The following is a 17,203-nucleotide window of genomic DNA, read 5'->3' on the forward strand; positions in this document are numbered from 1 at the left end:
ATCTTAATAATTTGCAGTAGTCTGCTGAAGTTCAATTTAGTGCTGATTGCCAAGTACTTTTTAATTCTCAGACTCACTTATTACTCACTTTTCTCTTTGATTTGTCATGATTATTGCACAACAAGTAAGTAATCCTGCAGATAACTTGGTTGCTGTTCATACTTTATACATGAGGAAATTCAGTATCCTGCAACATGTAGAAGAGCATGTAGGAAGGCATTGTTCAAGTTTGATTTAGAATTTGTGACTTTATGGTTCCCATGTCTTTGTTCAGAATATAAACCCTAAATCAGTAGGAGAGAATATCTTTGCAGCAGTCTGAACAAAGCATTAAAAAAAAAAAAAGAAAATTCAAATAAGTTTTCTACAAGTGAAATGGCTTTTCTAGAGTTAAAATGTAGGAATTTGTCCCCTCACTAGCAGATTTTCTTCTTGTTCAATTTCAATTGATTTTTGTTGTTTATTTAGTTCACCTAACTGTCTCTTGCTAAAGGTAAATTAAGAACTCCTGAAAAAGAGAGAAGATTTTGTACCTCCTGTCTATTCTATGAAATACTTGGGGAATGACATTTTCTTTTAGAAACCTCATCTCCCAGCAGAGCCTGTCAGGTAATTTCCTACTTTAAAGGCCACTTTCTTCATGTGGAATAACTTTCCACATAGTGAAGATTTAAAAAAGAATTTTTGCCTACAGTTATGTAGAACTTGTAGACTGGGATCCACTTTGTAGATTAATATAACCTTCAAGGAGTCTGTTTACAAGTATCTCTCTCAAAAAACCATCAGCGTATAACAGGTAGTATTATTATCAGACAAATGTCAGCCCCTGTAAATAATTATTTCTGTTGCTTGGGTGATAAAGTACTTCCATGAGAAAATTAAGATATTCGATAGATGAAGCTCTACAGATATTTCCTTTAATTCCTCACATTATCTTTGTAATTATATTGGTGTTCATAAATTTCAAAGATAATATCAACAAAATGTTTAATAACAGTGGTTTGCTTCTCATCCAATGAAGAAATATGGCAGTCTGTTTAAAGTTATCCCACTTGCTATGTCGCTTCTGATTCCATTTTGAAAATGAGCTTTTTTAGACTTGACTTTTTAAAAATGTCAGGCATACTATTTTTAGAAAATAATTTGTAAGAGTGATATGTGCGTTGGAAGTTTCTTGCAACATCAAAACGAATAGCCCTGCTAAAGGCAAAGTACTACCAAAAAGTGTAGTGGCAGCTGTCTGCTGGATTGAATTTTACATGCAGTGTTACTTCGGAGGCCTACCTCCAAAAATCAATTTTGCTGCAGTTAGACTTTTCCTCTAGATCAGACATTTGTCACAGTTTGGTATCCATCCATCTCCTGCCTCTTTGGCCTTGTGAAGGTAACAAATGGAATTCAGTTTGGCTGCGTCTGGAAAAGATGAGCAGCGATTTGGGTTCTTTCATATCTGTAAGAAGAAGCTGAGCACTGGAATAATTGACCTGTCAAAAAGCAGGCAAGGTGTTCTCCACAAGCCAGCAGCAAGGGAAATGAGAAAACGGTTTTAAAAATGTTATTTTTCAATGTGGTCTGTTTAATAACTGCAGCAGTGTCAAACGAGTGGCTTAATTTATATCATGGTGCCAGCTTACAGCGTGATATTATCAGAGAGAGGAAGCTGAACTGTTATATACATATATGTGTATACACCTACAAAAAGGAGGTAAATAAAATATTTTATAATTTTCTCTATTTCTTTCACACTTGCTCTAAAGATAGATGACTTGTTTTTCAGTTGCATCCAGTGTTTTAAATCTCTTTTGAAATAACTTCGTGGAGTAGTATTTGTTCTGCATATTGTTTGTCACCACAAAAATACAACAGTCAGTAAGGGAAGTCTCCTTACTTTTTTATAAGCGGCTGTCTTGACAATTCCTGCTTGCCTTAGTGCATCTCTTAAAATGATACTTAGAGCTGTGAATTTAATTTTGCTTCAAACTTCCCATATATCCTCAAAAAAAGTCACATACTGGTAGAATATTAACTAGAATATTCATGCAGTTTAAATGCAAAGACAAATTAATGCATTATGTTTTCCTTTAAGTGTTAGAGTACGGTATTCATTTTACATTTCTTTAGCATTTACTCTCCTGTCGCCCTCTCTGTGTTTCCAGGTATGTGTATATAAGAAACTATATTTCTAGATGCCCTTTATGTTTGAGGATGAAAGTAAATACACATTGCAGCAAGTTGTTCCGTTGTACTTAAAACCGCAAATGAGTTATACAGTGTTAAGCTTTGCCATTTTTATGGTTATTATTTTAATGTGAAATGTTGTTCTAATTAATATTGCACACATACATTTATTTATGGTTTTGTTGTTATTGAATAACTTGAAGACTTTTAAAATGCTAATTTTTTAACTGTGTGGCAAGTTATTTCACTTGCTGTAAAATACACAATGCAACCATTAACTTCACCAGTTTTATGCTTTGCACGATTGCAAGAAGTAGCCCAGGGCCACCTTTCCGTGCTTCACTTGAGCTGGCTAAGAGTCAAATTGTCCACAATACAGCTGCATTTCTCCCCCCCAGTACGCTGTTTCTCTGCCTCATTCAAGGTCACAAGGACTCCACCTATCCCTATTTGCTCTGCAGCTGAACCAGCATCTGAAAGTGTAGTTGTCAAAATGTGCATCCCCACAGGACAGTAGTACATGTGTCATGTTTACTCTAAAATATATTTTTCTGACATAATCTTGTACAGTCCCTTGCCCCCACCTCTCATATCCGTGTTTTAAGTTGTGTGATTCCTGCAACAGGCTACTCCAACTCTTCAGGGTAAAGATTTGAGCTCAGCTCCTGGAGCTTGTGCCAGGTCAAGTACCGAGGAGCATCCAAAGTGGGTACACAGCCAGTCTCAAAGAGGCCATGGAGAAAAATAAGGAAATCTGGATTGACTCAGGAAACTAGAATAATCCTGATATCACAGGGTATCACAGCGGCTGTGTTTAGCTGTGTTAAACCTGCCAGATGTTATTACAGAGGTGCCAGTAGCTCTTTGCTTTTCCAAGAAGTGTGGTCCAAGGATGTTCATGCAGTCAGGAATATTGGTTAAAAATAAGACTAGAGTCCTGTTGCCATAGAGCTTAGCAATGAAGGAGTCCTCTCTAGATAGCAATACTGTAGAGCAGGAGACTGGAGTCAGGGAGCTGTGATACATTGGTGTGAGATGCCCAAAACCAGAGGACTATCTAGATTTGAAATTGGGGAAGTGGGGAGTGATAAGTATTTCAGGTTCTGGTACAAGGTTTGCTGTAAGTCTTCAAAATAAGCTTCCATATTTCATATTAAATGTTTTAAGATTATATTAAAGGCAATGACAAATATGTGGAAGAAAATTTTTATATGGAGTTACTAGACACAAAGTTATCATCATGAAACAGAAAGTGTCTCAGCAACAGGCTTCTGTGAATTGGAAAATTGTCCTGGAGAAGTGTCGCTAAATGCTCGCTTTATTAGTTCATACTTTCCTAGCCTCTGTCTATTAGTTTTGTTGAAGACTGGATAGATGTGCTGGGATAAATGGACTAGACAGATACTTGGGACCAGTTCAGTGCAGCTGTTATTGATAAGTTTTTTTCCTCAGGGACTAAACCTTAATATAATATCCTCGACTCTGGTGACTTAGCTCACCCCTGCGGTGGAGTTTCAACGTTTGCCTAGAAGTAACGGAGGGGAGAGAGGGGGCTGCAAGGAGTTTGAAGTGGCTGAGGAAGGACACATGCCACAGCCCTGTGCTATAGCCGTGGTGGGAGGGCCCCCACGTGGAGATGCAGCAGATGCTCACAGAGGGGACTTACCGTAGCAGAGCTGCTGCCCCACTTCCCAAACATGTCCTGAGCCAACAAAAGCACCCTGCAGCTTCTGCTGGGGCTGCAAGACGGGCTTTGTCAGCATAGCTCTGATCACTAACAGCTATGATCTGTTTTTTACACTTCCAGCCAACTAGCAGGGATGCCAAGCAGTTGTCTTGCAGGTATGGCCTTGATGCACAGTGGCCAGCCAGGCAGGTGTAAAAGGTTGAACTGAACAGGACTCTAAAGAGAAGGAAAGATTTGCCTGGGGAAAAGAGAACATGGGTATATATCTAACCTAACTTAGCACCTCCCCTATTCACTGGCATTTGAACACTTTAACCCTTTTCCACGTAGGAGTTGCAAGGTTTGATGTGTAAACCTGTCAGGTTAGTATCTTCTGGAGAACGAATGAGAAGCAAAAAAAGATCCTTGAACATCTGCTGCTCTCATTATTGTTAGACCATGTGGGGAAAGAAAAATCGAAACACTTTTCAGGCCAGGTGAAGCAGCCTTGCATTATGACTTCCTTGGTGTATCCATAGCTATCCATACATATTACAGGAAGAAAATGCAAGGGTGAGAGTAACTCCAATGCAAACTTAAGAAATGCTAAATATAAATAAACAAGGAGTGATTTGTATTGATTTTCCATTGCCACAAATTCCACACTGTCATTAGCACTACCCTTCTCTTCAGAAAGGCATTGTTCAGACTTGACAGTGCCTAACAAAACGAGCATACCTAGGCCTGCAGGGAGTGTGAGCTTTGCATACCGTCTGGTTGCTCTTACACTGTTCAGCAAAATTCGTGCTCTAGCAAACGGATTAATGTCTTGATTCTGTCTGTTCCCTCTCCTTGGTGTAGCTCCAAGTGCCCCTCCTCAGTCTGTTACTGTCCTGACAGTTGGAAGCCACAACAGCACAAGCATCAGCATCTCCTGGGACCCTCCCCCTCCAGATCACCAAAATGGAGTCATCCAGGAGTATAAGGTAGAAACGATGCCTAATGGGAGGGTTGTGTGTTTAAGGAGACAGCCTGCCTGAATTACAGAACAATAATGCTGTGTATAGATTTGGATTCTGACAGCATTTACAGCTGCCCATATAATTATATGGAAAAAGAGGACTGACTCCTTACGGATTTTTATTTTTTTTAAGGCACACTACTGTTGTTTTAAAAGCAAAAATACCATGAGCTATATCTAGAAGAGAGCTGTAATTGCCAGCTCATTTACAGTGCTTCTCTTTCTTGCCTTTCCCTGCTGTGGAAAGAGAAGAAGGTGTTTTTTTTGGTTAAGGGCTTCTGAACTTTCAAGATGGGAAGTGAAGTCCCTGGTTTAGAGCACCTTGAATCTCACAGAAAAGCTGGCAGGAAAGATACTTCTTTGGATGCCAGCAAAAATGCTAATCCTAACACTTCAAGGTCAAAGTCAAGGACTGTGGCTCTGGGATAATACAAGATTTCTTCCGAGTACTCTCTATGTCAAGATTCACAAATTAAAGGGCTAGGTTGTTTGCTCTGAGGAACAGGTTGAACACCTACTATGTCCAGAGTTTGTTACGTGAGACTTACCTGCACTGGTGGTATTTTCTCCTTCTTTGTTGCTGTGATGGCTCTAAGTATCCGCTCCTTACATATATTCTTAAATTTTGTTGTGGTCTATAATTCTCCACTAGGTTTGCTTTTGCACAAGTGTATTTTCACAACATGGAAAAAGGGCAATGTGTTATTGAGGTGGAGGACTATGGAGGAAGTGATCAGGCAATGTTCAGTGTCACAGGCTTGTGACCAAGAAACACACGGTTTGTTAAATATCTTTGCTCTGGCTGAGTTCTATACCTAGTGTGAGATTTTTAATTGAAATAGAGAAGAGCAGCCTTCTTAGTCACAGCAAGGGTGGAAGTGGTGGATGCAGATTATTTCACACAAAAATATATAATTTTTTCCCTGCGGTATCTTGAGAGAACACAGCATCAAGAAGGGATAAAATGCTTGACTTTTAAATCAACTAATGATTCAACCTCTTCCAGGTTATCACTTGGTCAGAGGGATGCAGTAAGTGCTCACAGTATTTATGTTTAGCATAGCATTTCTTTTGTTTTGCTTTTAGTCAATATGAAGATTTATTAATCCCAGTGTTTTATTGATCTTATTTTCATATCAATTAATAATTATATTTTGGCTTAATTAATCTTGATACTGACTTCAGTCAGTATCAAGTCAATATTAACCATCAAGGGCATATAGGCAAATAAGTAAAGCACACTCCTAAACCACAAAAATGGAGATATGAAACAAAGTGGGCTGATGGTTAATAAAATCCGTGTTCCAGGTGAGTACTCAGACCTTGAGGCTGTTTATAAAAACAACTGGAGTCACTGCCTATTACAATCCTTCTGTGTTAGATTAGGTAGAGACCTGATTAGTCAGCTGGCTACAGTGAATATAGTGTAAAGAGTCTTATATTCCTTGAGTATAAAGTGACTGTGAGGTTTCACAGCACATTTTCTAATGAACTGAATTTAAATCTGTTGCTTCCACTTCAGGCATCAGAGTGCCTGTAAATTCATTTATGAATTAAATGCCTTTAAATTAGGGTAATCTCATAGCATAGCTGCTGTAACCTAAGACCAGGACAGACAAGGACTGAAAGAATGAGCACAGTAGTTTCTCACCCTAATGCATTATGGCCTGCAAATAAGATGAACTTCCTTCACGGAGAGGGTGATGAGGCACTGGAACAGGTTGCCCAGGGAAGCTGTGGATGCCCCATCCCTGGAAGTGTTCAACATCAGGCTGGATGAGGCTTTGAGCAACCTGGTCTAGTGGAAGGTGTCCCTGCCCATGGCAGGGGGGCTGGAACTAGATGATCTTTAAGGTCCCTTCCAACCCAAACCATTCTGTGATTCTGTGATTAGGAGAACAAGACTTCTAGCTAACATGTGATAAAACACTAATCAGGGTCAAAAATAAGGAGAAAGAGAGTATTGCTGTTGCTCAGACACATAATTTGGTGGCTGATAGTGGTTCCACCAATACTGATTTCTTCTGCTATTATAATTATGTAGAGTACCTGTGATATCTTTCTACATTGATTTTCTTGAGTGGTAGTAAATGCTTTCTTTAATAATACAGAAGCAGTATATGCAGATAACAGTAACTGCAGAAGAATTCCTAAAAGGTCTTGGTTTTGAAACTTCTTGGGAAAAGGCTATGAAAAAATGCAAGAGAGACATAACACTCTGAAATCAAAGACCATTCTCACCACAAAATGGCAACTGAGATGATAGAGTGTTCTTTTCTGTTTGATTAGAGAGTAATTGAGTCAGGAACTGATATCTGGAATCTTGAACAATGTAAGTAATCACAAAAGCAGCAGTTAAAAGTGAGATTGTACTTATTCCACTTCAGACATTTCATATCTCCCTGTTGTTCAGTGAAAGGAAGTTGAAAAGAATTTTGAAAATTGTTTTTTCCTTAGTCCTTTAAGAAGTGTTTTAACCTGTGCTTTTATTATTTGGTGTCCTGTTGCTATTCAGTGTGAAATTAAGAATGAAAAAAATGTGGAGTTTATTTTAGGAAAGGTTTGGTGATAATAAGATTAGCGAACAAGATTTCAATTAATGTATAACACCTCTTTTTCGCTTGGGTGATCCTGGTCTGTGCTTCTAAGAAGTGTAACCACAAAATACGCAGTCTAAGGAGAGTCAGAGCCCAGAGAGGTATTTGCAAGCAGTCTTTGCAGCTGGCTTGGTCCTAATCTGGGATAGTTTGCTGAGATGAATAATCCCAATTCCAGTTACTCCTGGACGGTAACATTGTTAAAAAGTCCAAAATAAATGGTTGTCATGCAATACCTTGATATGTCATATCTATGTGTGATTGTTTATAAGCATGAGAATTTCATATTTTTTAACACCTCTACTTTTGTCCCAGATCTGGTGCCTCGGTAATGAGACTCGATTTCATATCAACAAAACAGTAGACGCAGCCATTCGGTCAGTAGTAATAGGTGGCCTATATCCCGGTATTCAGTACCGTGTGGAAGTTGCTGCCAGCACCAGTGCAGGTGTGGGAGTAAAAAGTGAGCCACAACCCATAATAATTGGTAAGTGATTGTCTGTTTTGTTGTTTTGCTTGTTTTGACTTTCAGAAATGCTTTCATAAATCACTTCTGGAATCACAAAAATCCATGGAGCAAAAGACAAGATTTCAAGAGAGCTAGTTAGTTATTTTTTAATGTCTGCTGTCTGCTGACGTTGTGTCTTCTCTGTGCAGAGTTCTTGCAGCCAGTGGAGGGAAATACATCTCCAAGACATATAAGAAAATGCAGATTGTCTAGTGAAACTGAGTTAATATTTTTTTAATGAATTTACCACTTCTGCAGGTTGACAGATTTATGGAACTAACAGCTCGAGCTCCCTTTTCCTCCCGTGCAGATGACTGTAATATTGTCTTACTCATACCGTTGGTGCCTAAGGCACTATTTACAGTCGGTTTTCTGAACATTTGAAGTCAGTGTTTCTCAGGTATCCCAAGCAGACAATCTTCCTCTGTCTCAGAATATGTGGCCTCTAGTCCAAATAGAGAGCAAAGGTAGTATTATCATCCTTTCCTTTGAAATGACTATTTCTTAGTAGTGGTTTCCATGCTGAATTAATTTCCTGACCTGAGGGAAACATGGATTCTGTTTCTTCTGAAATTCTTCTCAAGTATAAAACATAAAGGCAGGAACAATATGGGAAGGGTAGGAATAGGAAAAGTAACCATATGTGTCTAATACTGGAATTTTGTTGCTTTAATCTGTATAATCTAATTTAGTTATTACTTGAATAGACTTTTGTTTGTCTGTGGGTCCTTTGTTGTTATGAAATATTTTCTTCGTAGAAAATGTTGTCAGCACAGTGTCCCAAACATGGACTATTCTGTGATGTGTAGACCTTTAGAAAAGGCCATCTCCTAAGTATTGCTTAAATTTTTAATGGTATTCAGATTCCCTATGCATCAAACCAGAAACTGGAGTATGCCAGCTTTGATCATATTGTCACTGGAGAAGGGATTATAAGAGTGGAGGTGAAGGTGGTACTGGTTTTTGAAAATGACAGCCACAGAAACACCAAAGAAAAAGGAAAAAAAATTTCTAGAACTGAAAACAAGACATTGAGTTTTTAAAATGCAAGCAACCTGTCATCAAATAGGCCTGAATTTTGGACCTCTGTGTAAATAACTGCTATTGTGAGACTGATCTGTCATTGCATTCACTTTGGGTAGGACTACCTTTTCTTGTTTCAGTGGGAGTCCATCTAACCAGGCACTAAACACACTGGGCTCCTTCCAGCAAAACACTTAAGTGTGTTGCATTTTAAGCACTAGCGTAGCCTTGTGTCACTTAACATGTTGCGAGTTAAACTTGCACTAGAGTGCTTTGCTGGATGATTCCCAGAATGCTCAGCCCCACATCTGGGTACAGCCCTTCACCCTGAAGTTTTCCTTAAAAAAATCACTAGCATAATCAAGAGTTAAATATGGAGAGATCTGTATTGTTGCAGGAAGGAGGAAAGGGATATTAGGCTGCAAATAAAGTATGAAAGAGAGAAAGAACAAAGTTATTTGGTATTAGAGACATAATTTTTGCATCATTAAACTTACAGTAATATTTATTTGTTCCTTAAATGATCCCAGATTGTCTGCTTCAACAAGCCTGTCTGGTGGCATGTTTGAACATTTAAGAGTCCTTTGCATGAAAAGTAAACAAGAGCCTTTTCTGTTTGGGTTGTGTTTCTGCTGTCATTTGTGTTTTCCCTTTTGGGACCCAAAACTGGATATGGTACTTGGTTGCTTACCGGGGCTACACCACAACAGGTTATTACTTTTATGGCCTGTATCTCCCTTTTCTTTAGGTCCCATTTTTCTGTTCATTTTGAATTGCTGGCAGTTATTTCTCAGACTATAAATTTTATAAAAATAACAGTGTTTAAGTGATACCATTTCTGGAAAAATGGAGTTGTATCACTCAATGTTTAACTGAGAATCAAGAAAATTAAATTCTTAGGTAAATTTAAAAAAAAAAAAATACATAAAAATGACCTCATGAATAAACTTCTAAACATCATCATGAATGGGAAAACATTATTGAATGATTATGTTATAATAAAGCCCTGTATGGCCTTATGCTTAGCTATACTATTTAACAGCTTGCGAACAGAAAGAACAACTGCAGAAATGCGGAATTATAGAGTGAGCAGGTCAGTGATGCAGAAGAGTTAAGCCGTGTTGCTAAACGGCACAACTTTCATTGCCATGAAATACAGAGTGGTGTATAAAAATAAAGATGATGTCATTTTTATATATAGGATATGTTCTTCTAAGACCTTTTTTTTCTGAAAATAACTGATTTTCATGGTGGATCATCAACTACTGTCTTCCCAGACCCATTCTAGATAACAGAACCATGACAATCCAGAAAATAAAACCAGGAGAATATGAAGAAATAGGAAGTATATTACTTCTTTAGTTAGAAATTTTGTCACTGTTACAGGAATCCTGTGCCCATACTTCAATCAGGACAGTGACAAATTTTATGGAAGACTTAAAGAGAATCAAGAATAAAATCTTTATTATCACAATTGATGTATTAAAAATGTCACTTGGAAAACCAGAAATAAAATTAGAGATAACAACAATGTTGTTTAATGGTTTAGCTATTATTTCTCTTCATCAGTTGGCCTGCTCACTCTTACGTTCCATCATTGGCATAATATGAGGAACAGCTGCAAACTTTCACAGTAATAGGTACGATCGAATCTGATGTGTCTAATTAATTTTTGGTCCAACAAATTAGTTCTGTTCTTCATTACTCTCCAATGGGAGGAAGACATTATATTTCATTATGTTTTTGTCTTTGGGAACAATGGAGCGTTACAGGTCGCACACTTCCCTTGTCTACATTCTAATTAGTTGAACTGACAGCATTGTTACAGAAACACCTGCAATATATGAAATAGTAAACTGGTACCTTGGATGACATATTTATTACTTCTGCTTAAATATTATATAAAGAAATACAAAATTAATGCCATTTATTTACCCAAACCCCAAAGATCATACTAATTTTATCAAATGACATTGGAAAACATTCATTTGTATCCATTTATTTTTCAGTCATTGAATTCACAAAGCATATGTTATTTTGGCATGTATTTTGAATTATTACTTCTGCAGTTGTAATTGTTAGGCACTGATGGTTAAGAGCAAACTGTCAGACTGCAAGCTTTAGGAGGTAATTTGGAGACAGATTGAACCTTCCCCTAGAAGAGCGAGAGAGGCTAAAGTCCGCTGAAAGCTCTCCCCAGGTTCTCTGTGGTTTGTTCTCACATCCTCCATTCTTGAAAGAGTGGGTTATGACCTTAGAGAAGAAAATGGGATCTTCCAACTTTTTGGAGGCTTTAGCAGGAAACAGTGGTTCTTTTCTGGAGTCCAGGAGCATTTACTCCCAAAGCCAGTGACTGTGAAATGCTTCCCTACCCACTCTTCTCGGTGGCCAGCACAGCTGCCTCCAAAGCAGCAACAACATTACCTGTATCCTCACTATCCTGCTGCTTTTATCTTTCCTCTAAGCAGCACAGAAATTAACTGAAAGTTAATGTCAATTAGAGCAACATCAAATCCCATGCTGATTTCTACTAGAAAATCAATTGTGTGCCTGGAAGACCATGCTGTAGAGTGCCTCTTTCTATTAGTTTGGCTCTCAGCACTTTCTCTTTCAGCACTGAGGTGCAGCTATGGATTAGTTCCATGGGCAGAAAAAAGGGGAGAAACCAACAAAGGAGCCACCGCTGCCTCCCTTGCTTTCCTTGTCACAGGTGCTCACTGAGTTTTATTGTCGCTTACTGCATCAGGACTGGAAACCATTGCGTCTTTGGCAGCAGCAAGACAAAATAAGGAAGTATGGAAAAGGACAGCTGCAGCTACCAGGCCCTGATGCTAAGCAAAGCTTACCAGCATGGCCAGTATAGTCCAGTATATGGCACACTTTGTATTTTTATACGATAGCAGGTGTGGCCTGTCAGTGTCCTTCCCTAGGAACTATTTTGTTTTCTGGAAGCCTGTTTTGTTTCTTACACAAAACTACTGAAAGCAAACCAAGCTCTAGCACAGTTTCTACAGTCTGTTTGCAAAAGCAGACGGTCATCATTACTAAATATTGACATGGTGCTGAAAGAAAGAAAGGCTAATAAAATCACCAAGATCATTATCAGTGTGGTAGCACTGTAATGCCACGTGTTGCCTTTCTTCCCAAGTAACTCAGTCCAGCGCTGAACATGACTGAGGGCCTGAAGCTGCCTCTTGGCTGGGGCAGAGCCAGTCCTGAGGCAGTGGGGCAGGCTGGGGCTGGGAAGGCCCACTCAGTCCAACAGGACCTCTGCGAGGGATCCTCATTCGTAACTTGACTGGTATAAGCTCCAGGTCTCCTGCAGAGAGGTGTCCATGGAAAAAAAACCTCCAAGTGTCGAGACATCTCGCATCTGCTGTAGCCGAGGACCTTGCTGGTTTGCTTTAGGCTGAAGTCAGTGTGCTACCACAGGGGCTGTTCTGCTAAAAGAACTGGGTGGCAAATTTAGCCACTGCTGAATCATAGAAGAGGAATACGTATTTTCACAGCAAAGCGTGATGCTACTATACTTTTAATAATTTCCCCTGAATCACCGTTTCAGTGTTTTATTGCCGTACTCTACTACCTTTACGTGTGTGAGAGAGACTCTCATAACAGAGAATCTTAGTATTGGCGTCTTTTTTGTCTCCGTAGAGTAGCTACTCTTGCAGCTCTTCAGCATGCATACAGGCATCTGATAATCCTGCACAAACATTTCAAGGATTGAGTTATATAAATGCTTTTACTGGAAATGACAGATAATTCTTTCACCAATTCCAAAACTGCAGATGTGGGCAGTTCATATCAAATGTACATATAATCAATGTTCATATTTTTTTGCAGAAAAATATGTTCCATATTTCCTAATTTTAAAACTAACCATTTTTGACAAGGGCAGGTTTGAAGTAGAAAAATGCTGCCCTAGAACTATATGCGTTAGCACTTCCTGTATTTCCATTAACATTTCTTATGAGCAGTTGTTTTCAAGCCAGACACCAAGCTTTTCCTTTTAGAAAAGTTCCCTTTTAGAGAAATAGGGAAAATGAACAATGGGAGCTTCTATGAAATTTACAGTTTTCTAATGTAATACACACAATTTAAGATCCTACAGAGTTAGTTTTGATGCATATCACTTTAATTGATTTTCCAATTATTTCTTACAGGTTGATGTTAAGAATTTTTCATGCCCATTCTAGGTGAAAAGAATAGCATCTGTTGCTGTGATTGTTTAGAACTTTCAGCTAACTACATGATTTTCTGCTTTGTGTCAAAGCTGATACACTTAGGATTTGTATGGATTATTTCCCCCATGAAATAATTACTGAGAAATGCACCTTTGCCCCAGTTGAAAATACATATATTTTATATTTTATTTAAAATTTGGAAACTCTAGAATGCAGGAAAAAAAAATTAGTTCAGTAAGAATTTTTGGCATGCTGACAACAACGGGAGAAGGAACTCTGTTTTCGTATTATAGCATATTTTGTATTTGGATTTCTTATTTGAAAAGGCTGTGTATTGATTGCTTGATGTTTTTTTAACTTGGTTTCCTATGATTCCTTTTTTCATCATTGTATTCTGTCTGTAAATACATAAAAGCAACACAACAAACATGTATATTGTTAAAAAAAAAAGCTCTGGACTGTCATCTGTTAGATTACTTGGGAGAGTGCTGTAGAGCTATCGTTTCAAATATATGCTATCAAAATCACAATGGATTATGTAATTACTTTCTAGAAACATTTGTTTTCAGGTGTGCCTTGGTACTCATTAAAGCTCTCCTAGTGTGGATAATTCTTTTGAGGTGCATTAGTGGTTGGTTTGTTGGGGTTTTTTTTATTTTACTTTATTTTCATTTGCAGTATTTGGTTCCTGTTGATATTACAGAATCCATAATAACAGCATTCTGTCTAATTTCTTTTGTGCAGGAGGTCGTAACGAAGTTGTCATCACTGAAAATAACAACAGCATAACTGAGCAAATCACTGATGTTGTCAAACAGCCTGCCTTTATAGCTGGCATCGGTGGGGCATGTTGGGTAATTCTGATGGGTTTCAGCATCTGGCTTTACTGGCGCAGAAAGAAGAGGAAGGGGCTCAGCAATTATGCTGGTAAGAACAGTAACTATTTATTACTATCTCATCAGGTTCTATCACAAAGAAAACAGGTGCTGTTAAACCTACTTGAGAAACATGTTAAACTTACAGCAAATGTGGCCTGGGTGAATTCTCTATGTTTATTTTAAATGTATGCTATGAAAATGCTGGTGTATGAGAAGCTTAAAATGCATTGCTCTGTACCACATTTCATCATTTTCATAAGACAGTCTTTATTTTTGCATCTCCAGCACATCTAGCACAAAAAAAGTTCAAAGAGGATTAACTGTACCTCTTGCTTCTTGCTCAGAAGGCACTCTGTTAGTGGTCTGGCTCCATTTATGTGCTCAAATGTGACTTAGACTAGACCCTTACAAGGAAGGTTAGAAAGAGTATTTGGTCGTCTTCTTCATTCCCATGTATTTCCATGTCTTTGAAGCCATGTGCGTGGGAAGTGAATGGAGGTACTTAAGCTCTGACTCCATACCTGTAGCTGGAGGAGAATAGAGTGATGTATAGACAGAGAAGTGTGATCAAAATTTATCTATGGCAGAAACCACAAGAAGTTTTGTCTTGGAGGTAGAACACCTTGGAATGCCCTCACAGTGTGATCCCTTTTCACCAAATATGTTGCTCCAGTTACAAATCAGTTTTTGAAAACTACATTTGGAAAAAGAAATACATTTGCCAAATGAAAATATTTTCTTCCTCATGCAACCTGTTTGTTTTATGTATTGTTCTACGCTTCAGGATTCTCATGGATTTTTAGGAAGTCAGGTGGATTACCATAAAATGAGTCATTCTGAAGCCTAATTTAACACAAAAAAGCTGTTCTTAAATGTTCAGGTAGGTTTGCTTGTAGTGCTCATTAACATTTAAAAAGAGAAAAAATTTCCTCTGTGAGCAAAATTTGCACAGTTGAAGACACAGCATAATTAATACTGACATTACATCACACTAAAGTTACACTAGTACTCTTTTATTTACAAGTTATCCATGAAAACCCAAGGGCACAGGTTCCCCAAGTGGCTGAGCATCTCTAAAAACTTGGCAAAACCCAACATTCATTCCCTGCTTGCAGCCAGTGCCTCCTCACCTTGGACTCTTCAGTGTCCCAACTGGGCTTACTAAACCAGAAGGACACTCTTCTGTTGGTTTTCAATCATTCCTGTTGGATTGGCTTTCCATTGGCTTAGTGAAACAAGGCAGCCCAAGAAGAAAGATCGGACGAGCAGTGGAAGCAGAGGGAGGAGGGACCCTTTCAGGGGCTCTTGGACTGACTCGCTTCCTGTGGAACCTCACCTTTCAGCCCCACATGGCCTGTGTCATTCATAGGTTAGGCTTTTTGCCAAGGTGTTTTTTTCTTTTTTTCTTTCCTTTAACAGCAATGACTTTTACTCTCTGAGTGGTGAGGTGGTGTTAACTGAGAAACTAATACATATCACACACACCTACACATGTGTTTATATGAAATATCAGTCAAGATACCAAGATTTTTCATATCAAGGAACAGCTGTACTGTTATTACTCTCAGGACTTCTAAACTTTGGATACAAGCTAAGACTACTCCCATTTTTAAAAGCAGAATTACAGGCCCTGTCTGTGAGTTGTCATCTTGGGGATGGGGGGAGATTAAGAGCAAAGTCTTTTATACCTTTAAATGCATAGCTGTAAATAATTATAATAGTCATTATAAACAGTGTGTCTCCTGCAACCCATTCCTTCTCATGACGCTTGCTGCATCTAAGTGTGATGTGAACATTGCATCATGACACAGAATCCCCATCATCAGAATTATGAAATAGTGTATGCTTTCAACAAGGAAAGTTCATAACAGATCATGTTTCAAAATTCATCTTAATGTTTACAGTTTGAAGAACAGCATGTTCACACAGCAAGTCTTCAAATGTGACTCAAAATTCACTGCTCACCTTTCCAACTCTCATTTCTCATTGGCTGCTGGCTGGCTAGTGCTTTAAGCTCAACTGTGATGTTCTGCTTATGATACTCAACCACAACTGAGTAAATCCCAGAGGAAACTAGTGCCCTGCAATTAGCGCTTATTAGAAGGGTGTGTAACTCACAATGTGTTTGCTTTCTTGTTTTGCAGTTCAGTCCTTCACCTTCACCCCTGCAGGTACTGTCCATTAGTCTGTCTCTTACCTCACCAACATGTCATTGCAAACATTAGCTATTTAAGTGTTTATGAACATGGGAGATATGCAGAATTAAAACCAAATACAATGAGAAACACTGCTGCTGCCTATCTGTGATAAAAATATAGCATTCATTCTAGTGATTCCAGGGGAACATAAAATCCTCCACGTTTAATGTCTCTGTCATTATAATTCTGCATACTTCTTACTCATCTAACTCCTTCAAATAATGCAGTTTTGAAAGTAATTCACAGGGCAAGATGCTTGAACTAACTTAAAGAAGTATTAGCTGTATATGACTGAATTTTGATTTTAAAGCTCAAAAAACCTCTCTAATATTTTTGAAGATCTAAGTGGAGAAATGGAACTTCTTCCACTTCAGCTGCTAGTTGCATATACATTGGCCTTATCATGAGGTGTTCAGACCTTCAAGAAATCTAATGATTAACCTATGCACGCATTGCTTCTACAGTGTTTTTTGTAATTGAAGCACTTGCTTTTTTTCTGCCTTAGTACTTCATGCTTTCCTGTCTTTAATCCTTCTAAATACTAGTTTTCATATCTTTAATAAACTTAGCATAAGGTAGACCATTATCCTAAGTGTGATTAAAGGTATGTGAAGAATAAACAAAGTATGGCTGAAACGGCAGGTTGCAGTTTAGTCAACATATGGATATTCAGGAAAACTGGAGTATACAATTAATAGTAATAATACAAATAATTAGCTTCTGCTCTCATACATAAGCTTGAGTTTCAAAAACTTAAAATTAATTATACATTAGCGTTGCACTATAAAAGGCTGATAAATCACAGCATTTTCCAGCAGAAGTCTGTAAAGTTTTTTGCGTTTTGCTTAGCCCCTCAGCTGCACTTACCAAAGTGGTCTCTTCTTCAGTCCCCTTTGCCATCCATGTGACAGAGGCCAGTCCTCCTACTGCACTGCTGAACAAGACCTCAT

General features: G+C 38.3%; 1 protein-coding gene across 1 annotated transcript in view; it reads left to right on the plus strand.

The window, feature by feature from the left end:
* ROBO2 (roundabout, axon guidance receptor, homolog 2 (Drosophila)) overlaps nucleotides 1-17,203 on the plus strand; it is a gene marked incomplete at both ends in the record, with an annotated part of 55,271 nt that overhangs the window by 30,436 nt on the left and 7,632 nt on the right. The window contains 3 exons of the mRNA XM_010154119.1: nucleotides 4,706-4,830; nucleotides 7,778-7,949; nucleotides 13,922-14,104. Of these exons, the coding sequence (XP_010152421.1) occupies nucleotides 4,706-4,830; nucleotides 7,778-7,949; nucleotides 13,922-14,104 (480 nt within the window). The remainder of the gene's footprint in view (nucleotides 1-4,705; nucleotides 4,831-7,777; nucleotides 7,950-13,921; nucleotides 14,105-17,203) is intronic.

Source organism: Eurypyga helias, unplaced genomic scaffold, assembly GCF_000690775.1.
Source record: "Eurypyga helias isolate BGI_N326 unplaced genomic scaffold, ASM69077v1 scaffold29186, whole genome shotgun sequence".
Taxonomy (NCBI): domain Eukaryota; kingdom Metazoa; phylum Chordata; class Aves; order Eurypygiformes; family Eurypygidae; genus Eurypyga; species Eurypyga helias.